This window comes from Bactrocera tryoni, chromosome 4 (assembly GCF_016617805.1).
Source record: "Bactrocera tryoni isolate S06 chromosome 4, CSIRO_BtryS06_freeze2, whole genome shotgun sequence".
NCBI lineage: Eukaryota > Metazoa > Arthropoda > Insecta > Diptera > Tephritidae > Bactrocera > Bactrocera tryoni.
In genome coordinates this window covers 46,619,873-46,645,929 of record NC_052502.1, presented here as the reverse complement: position 1 = coordinate 46,645,929, position 26,057 = coordinate 46,619,873, and the positions used below count along the sequence as shown (strand labels likewise).

At 34.5% G+C, this 26,057-nt stretch overlaps 3 protein-coding genes across 3 annotated transcripts; all 3 read left to right on the top strand.

The window, feature by feature from the left end:
• The first annotated feature begins 713 nt into the window (after positions 1-713).
• Positions 714-1,608, top strand: LOC120774576. The gene is made up of 2 exons (XM_040104308.1): positions 714-816; positions 881-1,608. Exons 1-2 carry the CDS (start codon positions 714-716, stop codon positions 1,606-1,608), a joined length of 831 nt encoding a protein of 276 aa, XP_039960242.1.
• A 5,485-nt stretch (positions 1,609-7,093) lies between these two features.
• Positions 7,094-7,543, top strand: LOC120774417. The gene has a single exon (XM_040104044.1). It carries the CDS (start codon positions 7,094-7,096, stop codon positions 7,541-7,543), a length of 450 nt encoding a protein of 149 aa, XP_039959978.1.
• A 4,967-nt stretch (positions 7,544-12,510) lies between these two features.
• LOC120774416 (estradiol 17-beta-dehydrogenase 8) lies at positions 12,511-14,151 on the top strand. The gene is made up of 3 exons (XM_040104043.1): positions 12,511-12,946; positions 13,174-13,293; positions 13,357-14,151. The coding sequence occupies exons 1-3, from the start codon at positions 12,913-12,915 to the stop codon at positions 13,941-13,943; spliced, it is 741 nt and encodes a 246-aa protein (XP_039959977.1). The 5' UTR covers positions 12,511-12,912; the 3' UTR covers positions 13,944-14,151.
• Positions 14,152-26,057: the final 11,906 nt, after the last annotated feature.

The window sequence follows — 26,057 nt, the reverse complement described above, 5'->3', positions numbered from 1 at the left end:
CAAGTGGTTTATGCATTCAGGCGTTACTTTGCTTTACGTATGGGCATGTAATGGTTTGCTAGGTTTGCCCACAAGGGGCTGGTGACTTGTTGTTCTTGCTTCATTTTGCCATTTAACGCTGAGCGTGGAGAAAAGGTAAACAACAGTGAATGGTCAAGTTCGAATTTGAATATTTTGCACGCATTTCGGCACATTTGTAATGAAGTTCATTCGAAAGCTACTCGCATGTGCGTCGCTGTCATTGCTGATGACGGCTAGATGAGCTGTTAAGCAGGTAAGATATATACAAAGCCCTTATTGTTGCTGTTGCTGTACACATTGGGGCTGCGTACTAAGCAAATAGCTGGTGGCAATCTAACTGTTTCGTTGCACGCTTTTTATTTTCCAATAAAGCCATTTTTTTTCTTCTAAACGTGAACACAGGCTTTACCTACTTAGAGTGATAGCCTAGCAACATTCATGTGTGCTATGTAAGATCCATTGTTGCGCCCCAAAAGTGCCGTACAATGGTAGTTATTTCATGTAACTAGACGCCGCAAATGCACTGTCATTGCCCATGTGATTATTTGCTCAGTGGCATATCGATTTTTCTAAGCTGTCGTATAAAAGCGGCTCCCTTGGCTGGATAATCTATCAAAGTTCAATTAACTTTCTTACTGATCGCACACATTGGAAAGTTCTTTTACCGCACGGCATAGGTAAAGTAGTTCCAAATGAAGTATAACGCACTCATATTTGTCCTTTCGGCTGCCTTGGTGCTGTGCGCACAAGCTGAGCCCGAACCTGAACCCAAAGCCGAGCCAGAACCCGCCAAAGGTATGTACCGATACAAAACATTTAATATTTTTGAAATTTCTTAACTCAAATCATTATTTTCTAGGTCAACGCGCTGTTTTTCCACGCTTCCGTTCCGCCGCTGATGTGAAAGAAGCACGCGATGCTGAAAACGTTGAGGATGAAAGTGACGCCGAAGTCGAGGCGAGTGCTAATGAAAGCGCCACACCCAATAAGGGTGCCAACGCTTCCAGTGGTCGTTTGTTCTTGAAGAAATTCTTACTCTTTAAGAACATGTTCGGTCAACAACAACAACCCATCATTCCAATTGTTATTGCCGGCGCAGGTTCAGGAACTTCACCAACTTCTACCACTTCACCCACCTCCACCACGGTCACCTCCACAGGTTCCATACCAACAGCAACCGGTACAGTCAGCACCTCACCCACAACAACATCACGTGGCGATGGACTCAAACGCCATGAGGAGCAGGCGCTGGAAGAGGCTGTCGCTGCGGCCGACGAAGAGGAATTGCAAGCAGCACTCGCTGCCGGCGCCCAAGAATATGTGGTGACAGATCAGGAAATTCGCGGCACATCCGAATCGAAGGCCACCAGAAATCCGGCACGTGTTAATTTACGTCGCCCTGGCGCTAAGAAAGGTCAGATGGTGACTGTGCGCATACCACCAAAATATCGTAAATACTTCAAGAATGGTCAGAAGGTAATGCTGAACACTAGCAATCGTCCCGGTAAGCGACGTGTTGTGCAGAAGAAACGCATCAACCGTGTGCGCAGGCGGAAGGGCGGCAAAAGACGTCGCGTTCAGAATTAATTTGAAGCAATCAATGTATTCTACGTACACGCATATGGATAATGCTTCAGGAAGGAAATGAAAACTTGCACCTTAATTTATTATGAAATGCTCTGGAAATGTTGCGATTAACTTATTTATTATTTGGAACCTAAATAAATTAACAATTTTTTAGAGTAAAAGTGGAGTTTGTTAATTCGTTTTGAGAAATATTTTGGACACTGCATTTTTATATAAATCTGATCCAAAGCAGACCATAAGTGTTTTGTATGTATAGTATTTTTAATTTTTTTTAATTTTCAATTATATTCCCCCAGAAAGGCGTTTCTTATAAAATTGCTAATAAGCCATCAACTCTTCTTCAGGGGTTACATGAGCTTACGGGTTTCAAAAAATCTAATTCTTTCAGTGTCTTATTAAATTCTATAACACCACTAGAATATTGTCCTAAATTTTCAGGTTGATCTGGGTAATAGCTTGGGAGATTCAGCCTTGAGAGCCTGTGCTAGGCTAAATGCGCCGTCTTTCAACGCGTTTTGCTCGAAACTGTGTTTTTGAAGTCGGTTGGCAAGATTTTTCGAGAACTACTTAATCGATCTTCATGAAATTTTACGCAGATCTTTGAGATACTATCCTTAAAGACTTGGATTTTCTTTTCCATTTACAACTATTTAAAAAAAAAATGTCGCGAAATTTTCATTTTTTTGTAAAAATGTCAGCCAAAAATCCAAATTTCAGTTTCTGTATTAGTAGTGGATGTTTGTAAAAATAAAAAATTCCAATAAAATATTTAATTTTTTATTTGAGAAAATTGTTGGAAAAGCCCTTTTTTTAATGCAAACCCATTACATTTTTATTATTATGCTTACCACTTGGCATAATTAAGTTCCCATCAAATATGTTTTTATTTTATGAAGAAAGTTTAATTTATATAACTTAGCTGGAATATTTCTATAGTTAATAATGCGGCTGATATAAAAATTACGATTTGCTAATGTCACAGTGGCAAACAACTAAAGTTTTCAGCTACTGAACTTTTTTTGTGCTTTACAACTTAGAACTAGTACAAGTTGAAATAGTTGCCAACTTAAAACAGAAAACATTATGCCGACACTTTGAGAAAAATTTTAAATAATTCGACTTAATTAGTGAATAAATATTAGTTTGTACATAAGCTTTGATTTATTTTACATTGTAAAAAGAGGGAACAAGATTACAAATTAGTTTCACATCATTCAAATTTATTTATTTACCCCCTGTCCTAGATGGTTGTAACAATTCAACTCTACGATTGTGAAGTTCAGCTTTAAACCCTGATAGGGTATAAATCGTCATTATTCTCGTGCTTTTATTATCAATTGTTTTTGGCGTATCCGATCTTGCACTCAGTTGGAGACACGTTTGTACTTGCCCCCGAAATTTGTACTTATTTTTGCTTTACAAACTGATATCGTGCGTTGCTAATAAGGAGTCACATGGCTTTTCTCTGATAAAAAACAGCATTTTTTCAACAATTTTTTCTCATATAAGAAATGAAATATTTTATTAGCTTTTTCATTGTTACAAATATACACTATTAGCAAAGAAATTCTGAAATTTTTGTAAACAAATATTTTATACTCATCCAATGCGACGCCATTTCCAAGGCAACTCTTCATAGGATCATCTAAATTGAAAACATACGTGTTTTAGTAAAAACCTTAGCTTAGAACTTGGACGAAGGAAAAAAATTAAAATTGGATTTTTGGCAAACATTTTTACAAAAAATAAAATTGCAGTGAAAATTTCTCCACATATTTTTATTGCAAATAGTTGTAATCGAAATACAAATCCTTCGTCCAAGTCTTTAAAAATTGTATCTTAAAGGCCTATGTAAAATTTCATGAAGATCTGTTGAGTGGTTCTCAAGAAATCTTGTCAACCGACTTCAAAAAGACAGTTTCGAGCGCACAAGCTATCAAGACTGTATCCCCAAAACTATTACTCGGATCAACCGGAAAATTTAGTACAATATTCTAAGAGGTGTTAATAAGACAATAAACTTGATTTCTTCAAACCCGTAAACCCACGTAACCCCATAATGCTAGCTATGCCCGCTAGAAAGCTTCAATAAAAGAAAAAAGGTATTTCGAAAATTAGTGTTGATTCAAAATATACTTATATATATTTATATAAGTACTTCCATAATAATGATTGCATTTAAAACCATACTCATATCTATCCAAATTTCCAAATTTTTTTTAAACTTTTTCAAATTTATTTTGTTTACTTACATATTTAATTCATGTCGTCATGTTTTGATATTGTAAATGAAATAAATCACAAATTAAATCATATTACACCGCAAATTAAATATCTTATACAATAAGTAAACTTATAATAATTTTTTTTATTTTTTAGGTCGGCTAACACACTTGTTAAAAAAGAGAACATATGAATATTTTTCTTAAATGGTAAGTGCTTAAATTTGTTGTTATTATTTTTTACTTATTCATGAATATCTTAAATGACTTCTACCAAAAAAACGTCTATCGGGTAATAATGTTTTGTGACTTTGTTCATAATTTTAAAACTCTTAATTTATCGTCCCCCTCAAAGTAAGCCCCCTTGACATTTCTGATAACGTTTTCTCCAAGCCTCGAAATGGTTGTTGAAGTGCATTTCCGGAATAGCTTTCAATACGCGTAGCGATCCACGTTTAATGTCTTCAATTGACTCAAAACGGTTTTCCCGCAGTCGTTTGAGTTTGTCGAAGGGCCAGAAGTCTCATGGAGTTAAATCAGGCGAATACTGTGATTGCAGTATGGCGTTAGTTGAAAATTTAGCGAAAAACTCTTGAAGAATCAATGCAGTATGCGACGGTGCATTATCGTGGTGCAAGAATCAAGAATTGTCGAACCGTAAATGCGGCCAACGTTTCCAACGATGGCAGTTACATTTCTCACTGTTAATCGTCTAATCTCAAGCACTAATTCATTTTTGTTATTGACGTGTTGATCATCAGTTAATGTTGGCTGTCTTGGACTGAACCACGTCAACACGCTCTCGACCCTCTTTGAATAATTTGTACCAATTAAAAACTCTTATTCGCGACACATTCCCACGACAGTTCGGTCTACGTAACTGAAAGGGATCCGGATTTTTATTCGGTCAAGAACTGTCTATTCGGTAGAATTCTGCCGCTACAACATCGTCCACTTGCTCTCGACAAACCATTATCACCGAAGGCCTCTTTTCACATTCTGAAAGTTTCGGCGCCAGAAATTTTATTCCGCACCTAAAAATTAATGGAACTTCTTTGTTGCATAATTTCACTCATCATAAAAATAGCCAAAAGCGCTTTATGTATTTCAGAAAGACAAGATATACTAAGCACCAACAATTATTTTGATATGACATTTGGCAAAGATGTCACTGACAGCCATACCAACTAAGAAAAAAAAAATTTCGACGAATGGATTTTGCCGTGAAATTTAAATTAATAAGTCTTACTATATTTTGCCCACAACATTCAGATTTATTTACTTTGATTATTTTATAAATTACAAACAACATTATGGTGAATAGTCTGACATGTGTGAAAATTATAAGGAATATGTGATTTTAAGGAATTCAGCAAGAGAATTGTTTTTTATTTTTTTCCATCGATTTTTAAAGTGTCAAAATTACATCAATTTTTAGTTTGTATTTTAATTTTTTTTAAAAACGTTTCTAATTGATTAGTTGGGAAAAATTTAACTCCAGAAAATAGCTGTTCTTTGAATACTTTATGAAAACGTGATTTTCTGCGTTTCAACATTGTGAATCATTGCGAGGTATGTATCATGTCAAATGATATATTAGTATGTTAATATTTAACCAAAATTTAACCGCAAATATTTACAAGTTATTGCGAATCTACTTAATACATATATCGATTTTCAATTTCAATACACATCATATTTTATTAAATTTTATTTATTTTTACATAAATTGGAGCACTGATGCCAATTCCTATAATCCGTACTTCTCCAAATTCTCAAAAAATCAGGGCAAAGCTAGTGATATCACTAGCCATACGAAATTCAAAATACTGAGCCATGACTAGTAGTTCGGAAACTATATGCTAGTTGCCTTATAATAGGTTGTCAAAAAAGTCTCGCGATATTTTCGCTAGTTGGCGCTGAAAGCGCGTAGTTCTAGTTTTATTCGTCGCATCGGGTCATGTCATGTCATGTCGTTCGTGAGTTATAGCGTCGCAAACATGGAGCAAAATAAAGAGAAAATACGGCATATTTTACAGTACTATTACTATAAAAGGCAAAAATACATCTCAAGCCGCCAATAAAATTTGTGCAGTTTACGGTGCCGATACAGTTTCCATTTCCACCGCACAACGATGGTTTCAACGTTCTTGTTCTGGTGCAGAGGTGGTCGAAGATGCGCCACGCTCCGGAAGGCCTGTCGTCGAAAATTGCGATGAAATCGCTGATATGGTCAAAAGAGACCGGCATAGTATCAGCCGTAGCATCGATCAAGAGTTGGACATGAGTCATCAAAAATTCATTTCAATTTCAATTAAAAAAAAATCAATAAAATACCGCAAGACTTTTTTGACAACCCATTATAATAAGTGTTTCAGTTTTCTGTTGTTTTTCTCCACCCACATATCTCTTTTAATTGACAAATAAAAAGAAGCTTTGACAAAATAACAAATTTGCGCACCCGGCAAGTGTTTGCTCATCGACATACATACTTCACTTTACCAGTCCATAGTGAGACATTTTATATGTGTAAGCGTAACTCCCAGAATATCTCTTATGTAGAATTATATCAAAAATATGACTAAAACACTTCAATTTGGTACATTTTACGGCTGCTCAATGTTATAATTGAGTCGATTGCTACTTAAGTCCATCAAAAAGTACGTTCACATTAAATATAGGTCAACAGCCACCACTACATATGCGCAAAGTACATTGTTTCACAAGCGATAGAATTAAATAAAATTCCATACATTAGTACATATGTACATATATGTATGTATATGCTATCTTTATATAGGGAAACTTGGAGTGACCATCAAACAGTGGCCATTTTTTGACAGCTTTTTCTCATCAATTAGAGTCATGCCTTAATGCGCGCTCGGCATTTGTATGTAAAAAGTTCGAGACAAGAGGCTATTTGAGTACCAAAACTATCGACAAAGAACATGAATTGCAAAAAATAAATAAAAGAGCATTTTTTATTGAAATTCTATAAATTACGGTAACCTTTCTGTTCGATTCTCACTTGGAAACGAGTATTAAAGGTGAATGGAACCACAAACAGTGGCAATTAATTAACATTTTCAGTACAAAATTTTGAGAGCAAAATGTTTAAAAGACATTGTGTATTGCTTTTTTTGGCGATTAGTGTGTTAATTTGCCTGACAGATGGTAAGAAATTAAAATAAAAAAATTATGAAGCAAAATCGAAAATATCAACTTTTACAGTAAACGCTGCGGCTGTATCGCACATTGCCTTCATGAAGGATGCCAATTTCAAACCAAAGTGTCCTTTAACTGCGCAAACAGAACCGTTACAAAAACCCCTGGTATTACTGCGCTTGTCACAATCCTCGTTGGAAGCCACAAATGCGGAATTAGCGGAGAAAGAAGTGGACATGGATGTGAGCGAAGAAATCGATGATGAAATTGAACACGAGCATAATCCAAATGGTTACAGACTTGTTGAGCTCAACAAAGCGCAGTTGCAAAAACTTATTGACAGCGGCAAACTGCAGTTGGTGGAGAAGCCGGGTGCAAGCTCAAGCGCAGCAATGATACAGCTGCACAACGAGGATGCGGACGATTGGGTGGCTGACGATGAACGCTCGAAAAAGCGGCCCTGGCGTAAAATCCAACGTATTATACGTCGGCAGCTGGTTAAGAAACCCAAGCGATATTTCAAAAAAATTGCCCATCAAATTGGTTGAGAGCATGTGACATCAAGTGCATATTTTAGTGCAATTAAATGATGCAGAGTTTTATAGAAAATAAACCGAAATTGACTTTTAAACTTGTTTCTTTATTTTTCGTCCTATAAACTCGTTTGTTAGACCAGAGTAGTAAATTTTGAAAAGCAAAAAAACATTATAGTAAGGGAAAAAAGTAAAGTGGAACCCATTGGTAACGAAATATAAAATAACAAAAATGAAAGGAAACATAATTTACGGTCGATCTGAGGTCATGAAGAGGGAGAAGAGGAGCGTGTTTGGCTTAGTTTAAGAGTTGAAGATGGTTTAAGCTCATTTCCAACAAATTATGAGTCTTGTAGACCCTTCTATGATAGAGTTCTAGGTGATAAAAATATTTAAGTCTTTGTTATTAAAACATTGTTCACATAACCCTAAACTTTATATAAAAAAAAATAAAAAAAAAGTATTTTTTTAATTCAGTTAATAATTAAATTAATTAATCTTCTTTCTTATATACATAAATTATATAAGTATATTGGATAGTCGAAAAAGACTTTTCGTATTTCTATTCAAACTTCAACTTATTTTTATATTTATACTAATAAATAAATAAATAATTATATACCATTTTGGTCCACCACTTTTTGCCATTTTTCCGCTAAAATAATTATTCCATCAGTATAAAACTTTCATCAGTGTAAATCGAAATTTCGAAATTTCCAGAACGGAAGCGAGCGAACCATAGTTGTGCTACATGAACTTATACAGCATCGTCTCCTTAAACCTCACAAATTTCATTAGTGGCTTGCGTGGCATTCTTAATTTTTTTTAACAAAAATTTCAGAATATAGGGTATTTCTTAATTATTTTCACTCTTTTTTTAACACCAGTAAATTTTTTTCAACTTCTCCGAATTTAATTTTTTTTAATTAAATAAAGCTTAAAATCACACCTTTTCAACACTGTATGGTATCACACAATGTGATTAGTGGCTCTGGAGATATACGACAGCAACTACATCTATTGACAAAATACGAAAAAACTTTTTCGACTACCCAATATTTCATTCTGCTGTCCTCTGCTTCTTTTTTTACCATAGGTATACCAAGATCTTTATGGATATTTTCGTTACGCATGTACCATGGTGAACACATGATTGTTCTAAGCATTTTCAGTTGGAACCTTTGTATTATATCAATATTAGTTGCACAGGCCCCGCAGTTGAATGCCATACATCCAAATCGGCTTTATGACCGCATTATATAAAAGCACTTTATTGTCTAGGCTAAGTTTAGAGTTTTTATTTAAATGTAAATATAAATTTGCAGATCTTATCTTCCTGCAAATTATTTTGCTAGATACATAAATGTTTTCTCCACGTAAGTCTTCTATCTAGTTGAATACCAAGATAAGTTACTTCATTCGCTTGGGGTACCAAAATATTGTTCATTTTTACTGCCGAATACATTTTTGGTCTTAGCGAAAACGTAAAATGCTTACACTTTTGTTCGTTCACAGTTATACGACAGTTGGCTAGCCATTCATTGACTGAACTTAAGTGCTCCGCTAATATTATTGATTTTTATTACGGCTCACTAAAGCTGTGTCATCCGCTAAAGTTAAAGTCAATACATTATCAGCTGTTGGAAGATCTGCTGTGTATATGATGTATAGAATTGGGCTATAAACACTGCCCTGTGGTACACCAGCCCTTATATGTCGTTCATCAGTTTTGAAATCTCCTACTTTAACCATAAATTGTCTATTATTATGTATATAAGACTCCAATGTTTTTCTTCTTCTTCTGAATTGGCGTAGACACCGCTTACGCGATTATAGCCGAGTTAACAACAGCGCCCCAGTCGTTTCTTCTTTTCGCTACGTGGCGCCAATTGGATATTCCAAGCGAAGTCAGGTCCTTCTCCACTTGGTCCTTCCAACGGAGTGGAGGTCTTCCTCTTCCTCTGCTTCCCCCGGCGGGTACTGCGTCGAAAACTTTCAGAGCTGGAGTGTTTTCATCCATCCGGACAACATGACCTAGCCAGCGTAGCCGCTGCCTTTTAATTCGCTGAACTATGTCAATGTCGTCGTATATCTCGTACAGCTCATCGTTCCATCGAATGCGATATTCGCCGTGGCCAATGCGCAAAGGACCATAAATCTTTCGCAGAACCTTTCTCTCGAAAACTCGTAACGTCGACTCATTGGTTGTTGTCATCGCCCAAGCCTCTGCACCATACAGCAGGACGGGAATTATGAGCGACTTATAGAGTTTAGCTTTTTTTCGTCGAGAGAGGACTTTACTTTTCAATTGCCTACTCAGTCCGAAGTAGCACCTGTTGGCAAGAGCAATCCTGCGTTGGATTTCCAGGCTGACATTATTGGTGGTGTTAATGCTGGTTCCTAAATAGACGAAATTATCTACAACTTCAAAGTTATGACTGTCAACAGTGACGTGAGAGCCAAGTCGCGAGTGCGACGACTGTTTGTTTGATGACAGGAGATACATATTTCGTTTTGCCCTCGTTCACTGCCAGACCCATTTTCTGTGCTTCCTTGTCCAGCCTGGAGAAAGCAGAACTAACGGCGCGGGTGTTGAGGCCGATGATATCAATATCGTCGGCATACGCCAGCAGCTGTACACTCTTATAGAAGATGGTACCTTCTCTACTAAGTTCTGCAGCTCGAACTATTTTCTCCAGAAGCAGGTTGAAGAAGTCACACGATAGGGAGTCGCCTTGTCTGAAACCTCGTTTGGTATCGAACGGCTCGGAGAGGTCCTTCCCGATCCTGACGGAGCTTTTTGTGTTGCTCAGCGTCAACTTACACAGCCGTATTAGTTTTGCGGGGATACCAAATTCAGACATCGCGGCATAAAGGCAGCTCCTTTTGGTGCTGTCGAAAGCAGCTTTGAAATCGACGAAGAGGTGGTGTGTGTCGATTCTCCTTTCACGGGTCTTTTCCAAGACTTGGCGCATGGTGAATATCTGGTCGGTTGTTGATTTTCCAGGTCTGAAGCCACACTGATAAGGTCCAATCAGTTTGTTGACGGTGGGCTTTAATCTTTCACACAATACGCTCGATAGAACCTTATATGCGATGTTGAGGAGGCTAATCCCACGGTAGTTGGCGCAGATTGTGGGGTCTCCTTTTTTGTGGATTGGGCATAGCACACTTAAATTCCAATCGTTGGGCATGCTTTCGTCCGACCATATTTTACAAAAAAGCTGATGCATGCTCCTTATCAGTTCTTCGCCGCCGTGTTTGAATAGCTCGGCCGGTAGTCCGTCGGCCCCGGCCGCTTTGTTGTTCTTCAGTCGGGCAATTGCTATTCGAACTTCTTCGTGGTCGGGCAATGGAACGTCTGCTCCATCGTTATCGAGTGGGGAATCGGGTTCGCCTTCTCCTGGCGTTGTGCGTTCACTGCCTTTCAGCAGGCTGGAGAAGTGTTCCCTCCAATGTTTTTTAACATTCTAAAAGTATAATGTTTTTAATCTTATATAAAAAGATGGCACTATTTTCAAGATCTATCTCGAACTATTGCTGAACAGTACTCTATGTACTCGAATGCTTTCATGATTTCGTTAGTAATCATATTTACATGCTTTACAGTGCCATGTTTAGCACGAAAACCGAATTGGTGCGTTGGTATTATATTATTTTCGTTAAGGAAAAGAGACATCTTTGATAGTAAGACTTTTTCAAATATTTTATATAGACAGGGTAGGATACTGATTGGTCGGTATGAAAACGACTGTGTTAATTCCTTTCCAGATTTATCTATTAGAATAATCGCCGACTTTTTCAATGAAATTTAATAGTATCTAAAACTCAGAATTGCATTGAAGAGCAAAGAGAGCACTTCTACAGCCATATTTGGTAACTCAATTCGCATTTTTAGGGTAATATTATCCTGTCCCGGCGATTTTTTTGGATTAAGTTCTTTTATGATTCTAATAGTTTCGTAAGGTGAAATCTTAAAAGACTTGAGTGACTCATTAGCTGTGTTGGGTAAGATTGACATACCTTTTCTAGGTAATTTGCAAACCAATTAGTTTTTTCCTCGTAACTTCTGGCCCAATTTCCACCCAAGTCTCGTATAGGCATGTTGGAGTTGACTCTGGTGGCTTCATGTACTTTTGGGCTTTCTAAATGGAATTTTGCTTGCTTCAATTTGGACACAGCTTCTTTATGTACGTTTCTGTGTTGAATACATAAGTATTTGACAATCAAAATATGTTGGAAAATATAAGTCCGGATACTAATTTGCTTAAGATATTGTATTTTTTTTCGAATCAGAGTTGTCACAAAAGATATGAGATATTTATATTCATTAATATTTGAATGGTTTCTTCAAGAAGTAGAAGAGCATAATTGGACTTCGATGAACTGTCAATCTGTGTAAAGAAGCTGAATTTCACACAAATCACCCAAATGTTTTCCAAGATCTCGGATTTGTCCCAGAGATGGGTGTTACCGTTATCGTTGTGCAAACTGTGAACATATTTTCACGAGAACCTCTTGTGATTCCAGTGGTTGCGGTTAAAGTTTTCTGAGCTTTCATATACAAAGTAATCAAAATTTTAGTAGGTCCGAACCTTACCCTTATACGAGGTTTGGGTGATTATTATCCTTTTCCTTACATAACATTCTTACAACCATTAGCTTTCCATATAGATATCTATCTATTATCCTCGTTGGTGTTGTAATCACAAGCAAAACTTGCAACTAAATTACAGCGCTTGGAATTGGCTAATAAAATTATTGTATTATTATATTTCATTGCATACTTTTGGGCATTTGGGTATTAATTCATGTATGTATACTCTTTAACTAAACTCAAATATTTGAGTACGTTGAGTGAAAAGCTATACTGAGTGAGTGAGAATTACGCACACAATTATTTCGTTTGTAGATACTTCTTATCTCTGGGGCCGTTGCTAGTTAACAAAATCAGCGATCACTCAGTTGCTAATAAACCTCCTACTAATTTGCTCGGCACTCGTGTGTACCGGATTCGATCGTTTGTTTGTTGATTTGCTCGTCGCGTGTTTTGTTTGAGTTCTTGTCGCCGAATTTTGAGCTTTGTACCGCCATTAGTACGCGTCAAGACTTGTTTGTTTGTTCGTGTGATTAATTCTTAAAACAATATCGGCCTTTGAATATTGTTGTTGTTGTGTGTCAGACGATAATTTTTATCGCTTTGTTTTCGGCAAAGATTTTGGCATTTATTTACATTTTATAATATAATATTCGTGGCAGTTAAGTGGGAGTGTTCGCAAATTATACACACACACACACCACACATAAGTAAACGCTGAATCTGTTTGATATTCTTACTTTTGTTTACGAGCGCGATCAGCTGTGAATAGTTTTCGGACTTCATCATGGTACTGCTGGGAAAATTAGCGATTGTTACTGGTGAGCTTTGAAAATGGATAAGGAAAATAATTATTTTTCTTATCGAATTCCTCTTGTATGCAACTAGCCACATGTGTGTGTAATATATTGTTGTTTCTTTTGTTTTGTTTCATTACTTTTAATACAATTCACGCTAAATTATGCCGGCACATGTGTTACATGCCGCTTTATTGCCATATATCAAACTTAATCACGCACACACACACGCGCCATGTAATTATCTGTAGGCGCTGGTTCTGGCATCGGGCGCGCCACCTGTCGCGTGCTAGCAAGAGATGGTGCTCGAGTGATCGCAGCTGATCGCAATTTGAGAGCCGCTGAGCAAACAGCCAAAGACATTGGCATTGGTGAGTATTTACCTCAGCCTGCATGTATGCAATGCTTTTTTTATTTGATTCCTATGCTTACAGATCATGTTGTTGCGGTGGAGTTGGATGTGGCCTCATTGGAGAGTGTGACTAAGGCTGTTGCTGCGTCCATTGCGCAATTCAAGCAACCACCTTCGATTGTCGTCAACTCGGCCGGCATTACACGTGATGGCTACCTACTCAAGCTGACCGAGAAAGACTACGATGATGTGTACAAGGTGAATTTGAAGGGCACTTTCTTGATGGCCCAACAATTTGCGCGCGCCATGATTGAGCATCACGTGCGTAACGGCAGCATCATAAATATATCGAGTATTGTGGCACGCATTAGCAATCCCGGCCAGGCTAATTATGCTGCCACAAAAGCTGGCGTCATCTCACTTACCGAAATTGCGGCAAAGGAATTCGGAAAGTTCGGCATACGTGTAAATGCGATATTGCCTGGCTTCATTAATACGCCAATGGTTGAGGTAGTACCGGATAAGGTTAAAGAGGATATTTTGCGCCGCTGTCCAATGGGTCGTCTTGGTCGACCTGAAGAGATTGCCGAAGTCATTGCATTCCTGGCGTCCGAAAAGGCGTCATATGTGAATGGCTCAGCTATCGAGGTAACCGGTGGATTGAAGTAAGCAAAAAGTGATGAAGCTTTCAATGCTTGTTGGAACATTTCGAAACTTAAAAACTTCCCAGTGATAAAGCGTTCTTCAGTAAAGTGCCTAAAGTGATCATTTCATGAGATTTTCGAAATTGATTTACATACAAGAATTGTGCATTTATTGTTCTCTATATTCAGTATCAAAATTTTAAATATATAATGTGTGAATAATTATTTTTTCATTGAAGTTTTATTAAGTTAATTGTTTTTTATACCCTGAACAGGGTATATTAAGTTTGTCACGAAATTTGTAACACCCAGAAGGAAGGGTCGGAGACCCTATAAAGTATATATATAAATAATCAATGTGTCGAGCTGAGTCGATTTAGCCATGTCCGTCTGTCTGTTTGTCTGTCCGTCTGTCTGTCCGTCTGTCTGTCCGTCTGTCTGTATATATGTATACGAAGTAGTCCCTCAGTTTTTAACATATAATTTTTAAATTATGCAAACGTCATTTTCTTTACAAGAAGCTGCTTATTTGCCGGAACTGCCGATATAGGACCACTATAACATATAGCTGCCATACAAACTGAACGATCGGAATCAAGTTCTTGTATGGAAAACTTTCACATTTCACAATGTATTTTCACAAAAGTTGGCACCGGTTCTTTTCTAAAGCAACAATGTAATCTCCGAAGAAATTGTTCAGATCGGTTAACTATAGCATATAGCTTCCATACAAACCGAACGATCGGAATCAAGGGCTTGTATGGAAAACTTTCGCATTTGACGGATTACAGCTTAAGAGCTTAAGGTAACAATATAGTACCTTAAGGAGTACTATAGCATATAACTTTCATACCTATTGGACAGTTCTCTGTCAGAACACCAACAACAGCGGCGAGATTGATTTTGCTAAGTGCAAAATAGTTAGGAGGTCTACTTACAGCTAACTTTGGGTCAAAATGATCTTGCAGTCGCACAAGTTCTGGTTGTGGGCCAGCGCCTTCCCAGCTCACAGGAGGTTCACAGGTCTAATGCCAGAGGACATTGCTCAACCGATTCGCTTTTAATCGTTTCCTAGCTAGTTCCAGCGGGTCCGCTGTAAATAGGGTCCCATACAAGCCTAATATAGAAAAAGTTTGGAGCGGTTTTTAATGAGATCGTGCACTCCTTGACTAGTTTTCAGCACATAGGCAACGAGGTCGAAGCTGGTTAAGCCGTGAATAAACTCACTGTACCTTTATTCTAATCCACTCACAGGTGTTTGAGCAGCAGGAAACAGCAGGTGAATATTCCGCGATGCAGTGATCTAGATTGTAAAATTTGAATGTGCTCTTGTCCATGGCTCCTCATTTACCCAGTTTCCTAAGTATAATAGCAGCATTCGCCTCAAAGTTAAGTACATATATTGTCGGTGCACTTCCCCATCATGCTCATCATTTATATGTAAATTTTATGGGGTTTCCGAATTTTTCTTCGTGGTGTTACAAACTTCGTGGCAAAGACAGTTTTTTACTTTAATACACTCTACTTTTCAAAGAGTAATCATAAATAAATAAGTAAGGAAGGGCTGAGCTCGGGTATAACAGAACATTTCATAGTCTTGCAACTTGCAAAGATTAAACCAAGGAAGTACCTTCAGGTACATAAGGCTCGTTAGTTATATAGTGCTTAGGGCGAGTTTTCACCCGACTTTATTCACTCTAAGCGCAAAGATGTACAGATATAAGAAACACACACTTTCTCAATTTTACTAATACTCGTACAACTCATATATTGGCCTATATTTGCGGTATAAAGTCAACTGAAAGTTCAAAAATCTTTATATAAGGAATAAGGGGGCTCAAGTAAGTATTAACCGGATTCAACCGATTTTTAATACAGAGAGATATTATTATCAGGAAAGGATTCCCTCTAAATTTCAATTAAATATATCACAAAATTAAAGTTCTTACAGTACTTTTATATGTTGAGTGAGCGGGATCTCATCCCATTTACACTATTCCCGAACTCCCGAACTGTCGGTTTAGAAATGAAATACGGTCTACACTAATTACCAAATTTTATAGCTCAAATTTTATCTAGTGACCTTATCAGTCGAAATTACCCCCTTAAACTAATCTACTAATCCTTTTGCTAATATTTTCAGCCAATATTATAACGAAATTTCTTTTGAAGTTTTTCATATTTGGTACTCTTATATACATATGTACTATACATATGTACAGAACAAGAAGTTTATATGTTATTTGAAATTATCTAAAAACGGAATATTTTCTTCCTCTTGATACTCTGAAAAATAAGTTTCTACCATAGACCGCTCTAAGAAAGGCTCTCCAAGTATGAGCTGTTAATTGTAACGAAAAGATCCTCCGCTTAATGGTTTTCTGTTTTTTCTTATTATCAGAAACGTAGAACTATTTACAATTCTGAACAATTATGAATAGTATTCTCCGAAATCTAAAACATTTCTTTGTAAAAGTTCTTTTAGTATGAAAAATTAACCAATTTTTTCAATCAGGGGGTTGATGGATTTTTGCTTGCGGAATTTCAATTCAATTGTAATTTCGACTATCGTCTCAACAAGATTAAATCAAAATATTTATAGGTCCCAAAAAGATACTTAAAGAATTATTTCGAAAAAGAATCGAAGAACGATACTAACAAAACAAAATACTAACAACAAAACACAGGACCCTTTTCACTGGACTTAACCATGTCTCCGAAACCAAAGAGAAGTTTAATGATTGAAAAACTATTGACTCAAGTTTTTATTATATGCTCAAAACTACCTCAAAGATGGTTGGTGTTTTTTACAACTACTACCTTACTATTTGAACACCTAGTAATAACTAAAATGGTGCGTGGTGAATTGGTGGCTTATGATTCATTAAGCGAATATTTATTATTTTTATTTGCTTCATACCTTTTTAATAAATTGAACGTTTGAACGCAAAGTGAGTGATTACTTAGCAGCAAAACAAAACAAAAAAAAACAGAATAACCAAAGTGACAGCTGAGTGGGCCAGCAGAGCTCGCATTTCAGCGTTGATAAAAACGCAAACGCGCACGAGAGCATTGACTCTTTGCCACTGATTAGAAGTCATCAAGGGGAGTTTTTCAGCCCCCGCGGTTGCCGCTAAAATGTTTGTTGAATGCAACTAAAAACTTCTAATAGCAGCCAACACGCGAACTTGAAATTTGCCACCAGCCAGCGGTGCTAAACAGCTGGCAATCAGCTTTATTTGCTTGCATCTGGTGACTGGTGACGCATAACCGGAAGTTTACAGTTTTGTTCACTTGCCCACTGCGCTCTGGTGCTTGACTGTGTGCGAGGGTGCTTACCGCTGACTAAGTGAATTTTTGTTTATTTGTGGATTTAGCGGGCGGTTTCAGTGCTCCGAACTTTTTGCTAGTTTGTTGCGCACTGCCAGCCGTCTGCTGTTTGCTGCTTGCCGCTCGCTGTTTATTTATTTACTAAATCGCTTTTCTAAACCCGACGGGTGAAAGTGCAGTATGTTGCCATGCACTTTATTGTTGTTGTTGTTGCTGTTGTTAGTTGTTTGCGTTAAATATTTGTCAGTGTCACCAGATGACGTGGCTAATATTAATATATAGTACATATAAATATGTATGAGCGCTTAACACCAAAGCGCGGTAGTAGTAGGTGGTGCAAGGCGTTGTAATGGGGTTAAAAAGTATACCCTAGGCACTTATCAATGAACTTTATGCTACGTCACATAAAAGTGATTGACACTTAAAAACTAGCTTAGTGCCATAGTAGCGGCTGATTGCTGGTGCGTGTCGACCAGTCTGCTGGGCAACAGTAATTATGGGCGGAGCTGTTAACAATAACTGTTGTTGTCACAGAGCTGTTGTTTAGTTTTAATAGGTGAGTGGGCTATTGCTTTCAAATGATATTTACATATTGTTTAAATTTTCTAATACTTTTTAGTTTAAAAGAATATATTTGCTTTAAATCAACTTTTGGGTTTGCTATATTTTAGATATTGTAATGTAATCCAGATTGTGGTGAAATTTGATTGCTTGCCGAATTAGATAAATAGTATTATGTTTCGTGTAATCTGATATTTTTGATATGCTGTGTAAACAAGAATTATTATTAATTTTTGGTGCAACGAAGTTTAAAACTCCTGATGGCGGTAGTAGACAAAATCCTTTAGCTTTTAGCAGAAGAACTGCCGAAAAAATAATTTTTTTTATTAGCTTATTTTATTAGCTGGCTTTAAATGCGGTTTTCTATATCTTGATGTCAAATTAATGCCAGAATATCGTTCCTTGTCCGTTGACTCTTTCAGCAAAAAATCGAAATGTTATCACTTAATCAGTCGGAGTTATACTTCGATATTTGAAACCATTTGAAGTGCGTCGTAATAATATTTTTATTCTTATTATGTATATAACGGGTTATCCAAGTAGAGTTACTTTTAATAGCCTCTTTTGACAGATTACGCGTGTCAAGCTGTCATGTTATTTTTGTCCAGTATTGTTTGTCATTTCATCATGAAAAGACTTTTGCCTGAGAAACATTTCTAAATCGTTCAACTTTATTACCAAAATTCACGTTATGTTAAGAATGTGTTTCGCTTAACTTATGGTCAACATAATCGGTCTACTCACCACCCCATCTTGAGACCCAGCATTCATTATTGGATAATATTCGACCAAATAGACCTCGTCTAGCACGCAGTGAAGAAATCTAAGCAGTCGTAGCTGATAGTGTACACGAAGACAGAGGAGAATCGATTCGGCGCCATTTGAGATCTTAAATTGAAAGCGTACGAAATACAGCTTGTGCAAGAACAGAAGCCGCACGACCTTCCCAATTGGCATTGCTTCGGTCTATGCGCTCTTAAAAAGTTCCAAAAAGATCCGACCTTTTCGAGCCAAATTTTGTTCAGCGATGAGGCCCATTTCTGGTTCAATGTGTATGTAAGCAAGCAAAATCGCCGCAATTTGGGACAAAGAGCAATCTGATGAGATTCAAGAGCTGCCATTTCATGAAAAAACCAAATCTTGCCTGTAAGAACGTAACCGTCAATGGTGACCATGATAACCGACTATTTGATGCCTGAAATTGAAGCTCGAGATCTCGGCGACATTTGGTTTCAACGTGACGGCGCCACTTCCCACACAATGCATCAATCAGTGGATTTATTGAGAGAACACTTCGCTGAGCAGATAATTTCATGTCTTGTTCCGGTCTTTTGGCTATCAAGATCGTGTGATATCACCCCATTCGACCATTTTCTGAGGCGATATGTAAAGTCTGAAGACTAGTTATCGAAAATTGTACTCAACGGATGGACCATCTGAGAGATAGTCGCAGCAAACATTTGAAAGAGATAATTTAAAAAAAAAATAAATACCAAAAAATGTTCTTTCGAATGATAATAAATATCTCCCATTAAATTTGAATTTTCTGTATTTTTTCGATAAAAAAGTAGGAAACCTCGAAATGGATCACCCTTTAAAATTCGGTCACAGGCAACTGAGTACCCAATTGTTATTTTTGACTTGTTACGCATTACTAATAATCTTTGGTATAGTATACAGAAATGTCAAATTCGTCTATTGTAAAACATCGTTTCCTAAACGGTTTAAATGATTATGTAATGAAAAAGGATATTTTATTTTGTTTATATGGGAAACTTAAAATACTCACCGACACCCTTTAAAATTAAGCTAAACATTTTTCATTGCTGGAATATTTTTGCCTCTGTATATATGTATGTACATTTTAAACCCCGAATTCCATTGGTAATTTTTTGGCACTTAAATTTCGCGAGCAAATTCATTCGTCGAAATTTTTTGGATTAGTGTGACTGTCAAGGACATCTGTGGCAAATGTCACATCAAAATAATCATTAGTGTTTAGTATACTCTTGCCCCTCTAAAGATCATAAAGTGCATTCGGCGATTTTTACGATGAGTGAAATTAGTCAACAAAGAAGGTCCATTGAATTTGGTGTGCGGCATTGAATTTCTGATGCGGAAACGATCACAATTTTGGAAAAGGCCTTCGGTGATAGTTGATTGTCGCGAGCAAATGCTTTTGGTTTGTACAAATTATTCAAAGAGGGTCGAAAACGCGCTGACGATGAACCAACCAGAATGACCATTAACATCAACTGATGATCAACACGTCGATAAAATAAAGGAACTGGTGCTTGAGAATCGACATCGTTGGAATATCAGCAGGATGAGTGAAAACAAATTTGAAAGATCATTTGGGTCAAAGATAAGTAAAACCACGATTGGTTCCAAAATCACTCAATTTTTTCGAAAAACAGTGTCGCGTTAACGTTTGTGAAACAATAATTTCCGACTACCAGCATATCAATAATCCTATTATTATTGGCGATGAGTCTTAGATCTATACTTACGACCCGTAAACAGACTATCAGTCGTCCGAATATCGAGGCAAAGGTGAGTCTAAGCGAAAAATCCACGTCACAGCAGTTCAAAAATCAATATTATTTTGAAAGGTTTCTTCGATTATCAGGGTCTGGTGCACTCTGAATTCCTTCCGACCGACCAAACTGTCAAAAAGGAACACAATTTGAGTGTTATGTGTCGCTTGCGGAAAGCTATTCGTTAAAAGAGACCGAAATAATGGACCGACAACTCTTGCATTGATTCTTCGTACGGTTTTCGCAATACTTTCAACCAATATCGTTCCGTAACCACGGTGTTCGCCTGATTTAGCTCCGTGTAACTTTTGGCTATTCAGCAAACTCAAACGACCGCCCCAGGGAAGCCGTTTTGAGTCAATTGAAGACATTAAAAGTGGATCGCTACGCGCATTGAAGGCTATTATGAAAATTAACTTAAGCAACTGTTTCGAGGATTGGAAAAAACGTTAGCACAAGTGTATTGAGGCCAAAGTCTTACTATTTTTTGCTCATTGCAGTGTACACCGCAACCTTTATGCTTACCTGCTTTTCTCGCATTAACCTCTTAGTAGAATAAAAATAGCAGAGGGTTGATTTTTAATTTCTCAATTTTATTAATTCACCTTTTCTTACAATTTTTGCTTAGCAGTAAACTCATTTGTTATGTATGTATGTATGTATGTATGTGTGTAAGTATGTACGTGTGTATTGTGTATTTATGTGAGTATGCAGTTCAATATACATGAGTTACTTATATTTAGAATTAGGCATGTTTTGTACACATGTATGTATGTATGTGTGGGTGTGTGTTTATATAAATACCGTGGCATAGCATTTTGGTGCATGATTTTTTAAAATTATCATTTCAACTATAAGTTTCTTTCTTCATGCACATTGTTCACTGAAATTATAGAAAATCTATTGGCATTTTTTGTTGTTGCACATAAACACTTAAATTGCTATTAAAATACTATAAAAATACATATGTACTTACATATTACCTCTATAATATACATCTGCATTAACGCGCTAATTACAAACATATGCGTATTTCATTACTTAATTCAAAAGCGATTTTATTCTATTTTGTTAAGCTCATATAAAAACCTAATGCTAAGTAATAATACTATAATCATCGACCAATGCAAATTAGGAATATACAGGCTTATTTCATAGCTGCATTTCTATGTGTGTATGTGAGTGTGTGTGTATGCGCAGTGCATATTGTATGAATTTACAAATTATCTGCATGAATGAATGAATGCACAATAATATTAATGAATGATTTACAATGTGAATGACTTAATGCTTGAATAGTTCGAGAAAATAAAGCGAAAATTCACCAAACACTCGAAGTTCATTTAAGCATTACATACAAAAAAGAAAAAAACGGTATATTTACAACTTAGTTATAACTTAAATGGTTACTTAGAATATGCGTGTTTGTGTGTGTGTGTGTGTGTGTGTGTGTGTGTACATATATTATATAAATATAAACTAATTTAAAGCGTCAATTGAACCGTATAATTCTTTAATATTTCAAAATACAATAGAATATTTTTATTTTTTATTTAATTACATAAATCCTTACGATTATTTCTTTACAATACATATTGGTATGACTTACTAATTGAAACGTTAACAACTAAATTCGTTAAAGACAATTTAAAGCGCTGCTGTGTGGCATAATCATCCGTTTGAGTTTGCTTGAATGGATTTTGTTTGACAAATTATTTAAGAGTTCTTAAGCATTCAAGCCACGTTTAAACTATTCACTGGTGCTTCCTTTTCTAAAAGAGTTTTACATGCAGATATTTCACAGTTATTACAATAATTATTTGTTAATAGAAATTAACGGATTTTCGGTAGCTGGTGCTACATTTTTGTTGTTTTTTCATAATTTTAAGACACTAATAAGACGAAGCGTTTTTCGTTTAGTTAATATTTGGAGCATATGTTCAACTATGAGATTTTAAATAGCGTAATGTTATAAGTGGCAGCGAGTGATTTTCATAATTTTTTTTGGAAATATAGTTATTTGGACTCCATTTGCTTTAGAGCATACTTTCTATACATATTTTGGTCAAATTTTGATTTTCAAGCACGAGAAACAGATCTACTTCCAAATAAGCGGAAACGTTGAGCACTAAATGATTGAATGTAGATTAGATTGTTTAAAATTTATTGAAATTTAGTTGACATAACTTTTTTTATTAAAATTTATTGTTGAAATTTAATTTAAAAAAATTAAATTATTTTGTGAAATTTTACTTTTTTTAATAAAAAGTTTAAAAATTATTTTTTACACAATTTTTTTTTCAATTTTTTTATATTTGTTTTTGTTTTTAAACTTCTATAAATTAACTAAATTTTTTTAAATAATCTTTAATAAATAAGCTGTTTTTTTCTAAATTAATTTTTTATTAATTTTTATTAAAAATTTATTTTATTTAAAAAAATTTGAATAATAAAAAAATTATTAAAAAAAAATCCTAAAATAATTAATTTTGAAAAAAATCATATAAATCCGTTTTAATAATCTTTTTGTAAGCAAAGCTAATAAAAAATATTGGGTATTTTTTTAATTTAAAAGAATAAAAAAGTTGATTTATAAAAAAGTAATTTTAAATATTATTTAAAAAATTTCAATTTCAAAAATTATTTAATAAAATATTTAATTTTGAAAAAATTTAATTTTTTTAAACTTCTATAAATAATTTTTTTAATTTTTTTTATAAAAAGAATAAATAAATTGAAATTTATTTTTTATAAAAATTAATAAAAAAAAGTTGATATACATACATATGTAAAAAAAGTAATTAATTTTGAAAAAAATTTAAATTTTTCTTAATCTTCTACATAAAGTTAAGGAAATAAAAAACAAATTTATTTTTTAATAAAAACTAGTAATAAAAATTGGTTTAGAAGAAAATAATATATTAAAAAAAAATAATTAATTTATAGAAAATAAAAAAAACATTTTTTTTATTAAATATTTGTAAACATTAAAGATGAATATATTAAGTAGAATCTCTTTTATTAACATTAATTTTCAAATTCAAATTCAAATTTGTATGTATGTATATGAATTTGAATTTGAAAATTAAAGCAAAAATGAATTAAGAAACAAAGAATTTATTTTAAAAAAATGTACTTAATTTATAGAAATTTCAGAAAAAAATATTTTTTTTTATATAAACTAAATTGTAAACATTAAAGGTGGAATATATTAAAATGAATAAAAAAGTTGATTTATAAAAGAAATAAATATATTATTTACAAAAATTTTCTACTAAAAAAATTAACTTTATTAAATAATCATTCATTTTGAAAAAATATTTTTTTTTTTAATTTCTATAAATACATTTTTTCAAAGATCCTTTTTTTTATAAAAAGAATAAATAAATTGAAATTTATTTTTTATAAAAATTAATAAAAAAAAGTTGATATACATACATATGTAAAAAAAGTAATTAATTTTGAAAAAAATTTAAATTTTTCTTAATCTTCTATAAATTAAGGAAATAAAAAACAAATTTATTTTTTAATAAAAACTAGTATAAAAATTGGTTTAGAAGAAAATAATATATTAAAAAAAATTTAATTTTCTTTTAATTAACTAAATTGTAAACATTGAAGATGGAATAAATTAAGTAGGGTCTTTTTTAATTAATATCAATTTGAAAAATCCATAATGACAGTTTTGCAGAAAGAAAGTAATATTTGAATAAATTACTGTATGATTGTAGGTAAACATGCTTAAATATTTGGAAGTCAAGAATAATTTAAAAGTAATATTATAGCCAGAAAGCTTTACTTGGATTAAAAAGATCGGAATTTTGAACATTAAGTGTTTCGACATAAGTACATAGTAGTTCAACCATATATGTATATGTAGAGTTCTAGAAAATGCCACCATTATCATTGCTGCGCTACCAAGTTCTTGTATGTTTACGGCTCCCTAAACAAAGCTTTTACTTACAACAACACACGTACGTACGAGCATATGCACACAGGCGTGAACATCCATCTATACTTAGTACTTAGCTTAAGCTTAAAACTATCAGGTACTTGGGCATTGAAATGCAAATGCTTAACATAAACTTTAGCAGCTAGCGCCCGTACGCATCTGTGTGTGTGTTGGTATGCATGTAACTGTGTATATTGACTTAAGCAAAATTAATTACAGAATATATTTAAATTTTTTTGCTAGGTTTTATTATTTATTATTATTATTTTTAATTTCGTATAAATATTCTGCCTTATGCTATGAGTGAAGAGTACTTTTGTAGTTATCAGCAAAAATTTGGACAATTTGAAGTAGCACATATTAAACGTGTGTGTATATATGTATATTTGGATGTTTTTCTTTTTCAACGAGTAAAATTTTTATTTGCTTTCCTAACCATTTAATAAATGCTGTTTTGTAGGTTTTTAGGTATGCACGTAGTTTTAGAAATATTTATTAGGACTCTCGCTACCAGCTGTTTGTTGTTGTATTAAATAGCAATATTCAGTACTAGGTTTATGGTAGGCTTTCGGTAGAGTTTTTTATTTTTATTTACTGCTTTTTTTTTGTTTTGCTGATTATGCTTATTACAAACATGCATACATATGTATGTTACTTCTGAGTGCATTTGCCATTCGTGCTAGTTTTTATAAAGTAAAGAGAATACATACTTGAATTTGTTTCCGTAATTTTTTGTTTTTGTTGTTTTTTTTTTATTTACCTAAATGCTTACATATTTTTGTTTGCATGTAGGCATGCATGTTTGTAAGTTTTTATGTATATTTTAGCATTGGTCTTGCGGACTTTTTGGTTTGGTATTTTACGAATTTCAATAAATATTAATCATCTAATCTAAATGCATACATATGCATGTGTGTATATGCTTCGCTTCCTTGTGCCTATACAACTATGTAAGCTGTTGTAGTATTTAGTTCATTTCGAGTTTTTAAAATATTACAAAATCTGTATTTACTCATGAGTAGTCTATTTGCTTGCTCTCTTTTTATCGTAAATATTTCAAAGTTCTCGGGTTAAAGGATATTCATTTCATATTCATTTACCTCCAAAATGCAGTCATCCAAGCTGAAGTGCATCAACATTTCATAACATATTTTGTCGAAAGATCCAAAGATATTTGGATTTTTCCACTTGGATTTTCTTGTCAACAAATATGAAAGAAAGTAATAATAATTGTAAAGGCTTCTACAACCAGCTGTATACATATGAATATATTCTTATGTATACATCGTCACTTAAAATGCAAAATAACGTTACATAATTTTTCATAAGTTTACAGCAGAAGGAAAAACGATATAATAGCAACCACTAATATTAAAAAAATTGAGTTTTGATTATAAAATGGTTATATATCGGTTATATCTGAAAATATTTATGCTACATGCATATGGGTATGTTATATGATGTAGTGAATTGTAAGCAATAAAAAACTTAAATACCATTTTTTTGAAGATACGTGGTCTTGCATTATAGGTGACGATATGTAGGTATGTGTTATAAGTGACTTGTTCACTTGCGCGATTGAAGCATGTTCGTCAGCAATCCAAATATACAAAGCAAGGTTTATATATTTTGGCAGTGTTTGTTAGTACCTCTCAATGAGTTGAAGGGCGTTGTGGAAAACAACTTGGCTGTCTCATAAGCGTTAAACTGCTCTAATAGGCATTTCAAAATTTTGCTCATATTATTTGTAAAATTTTCG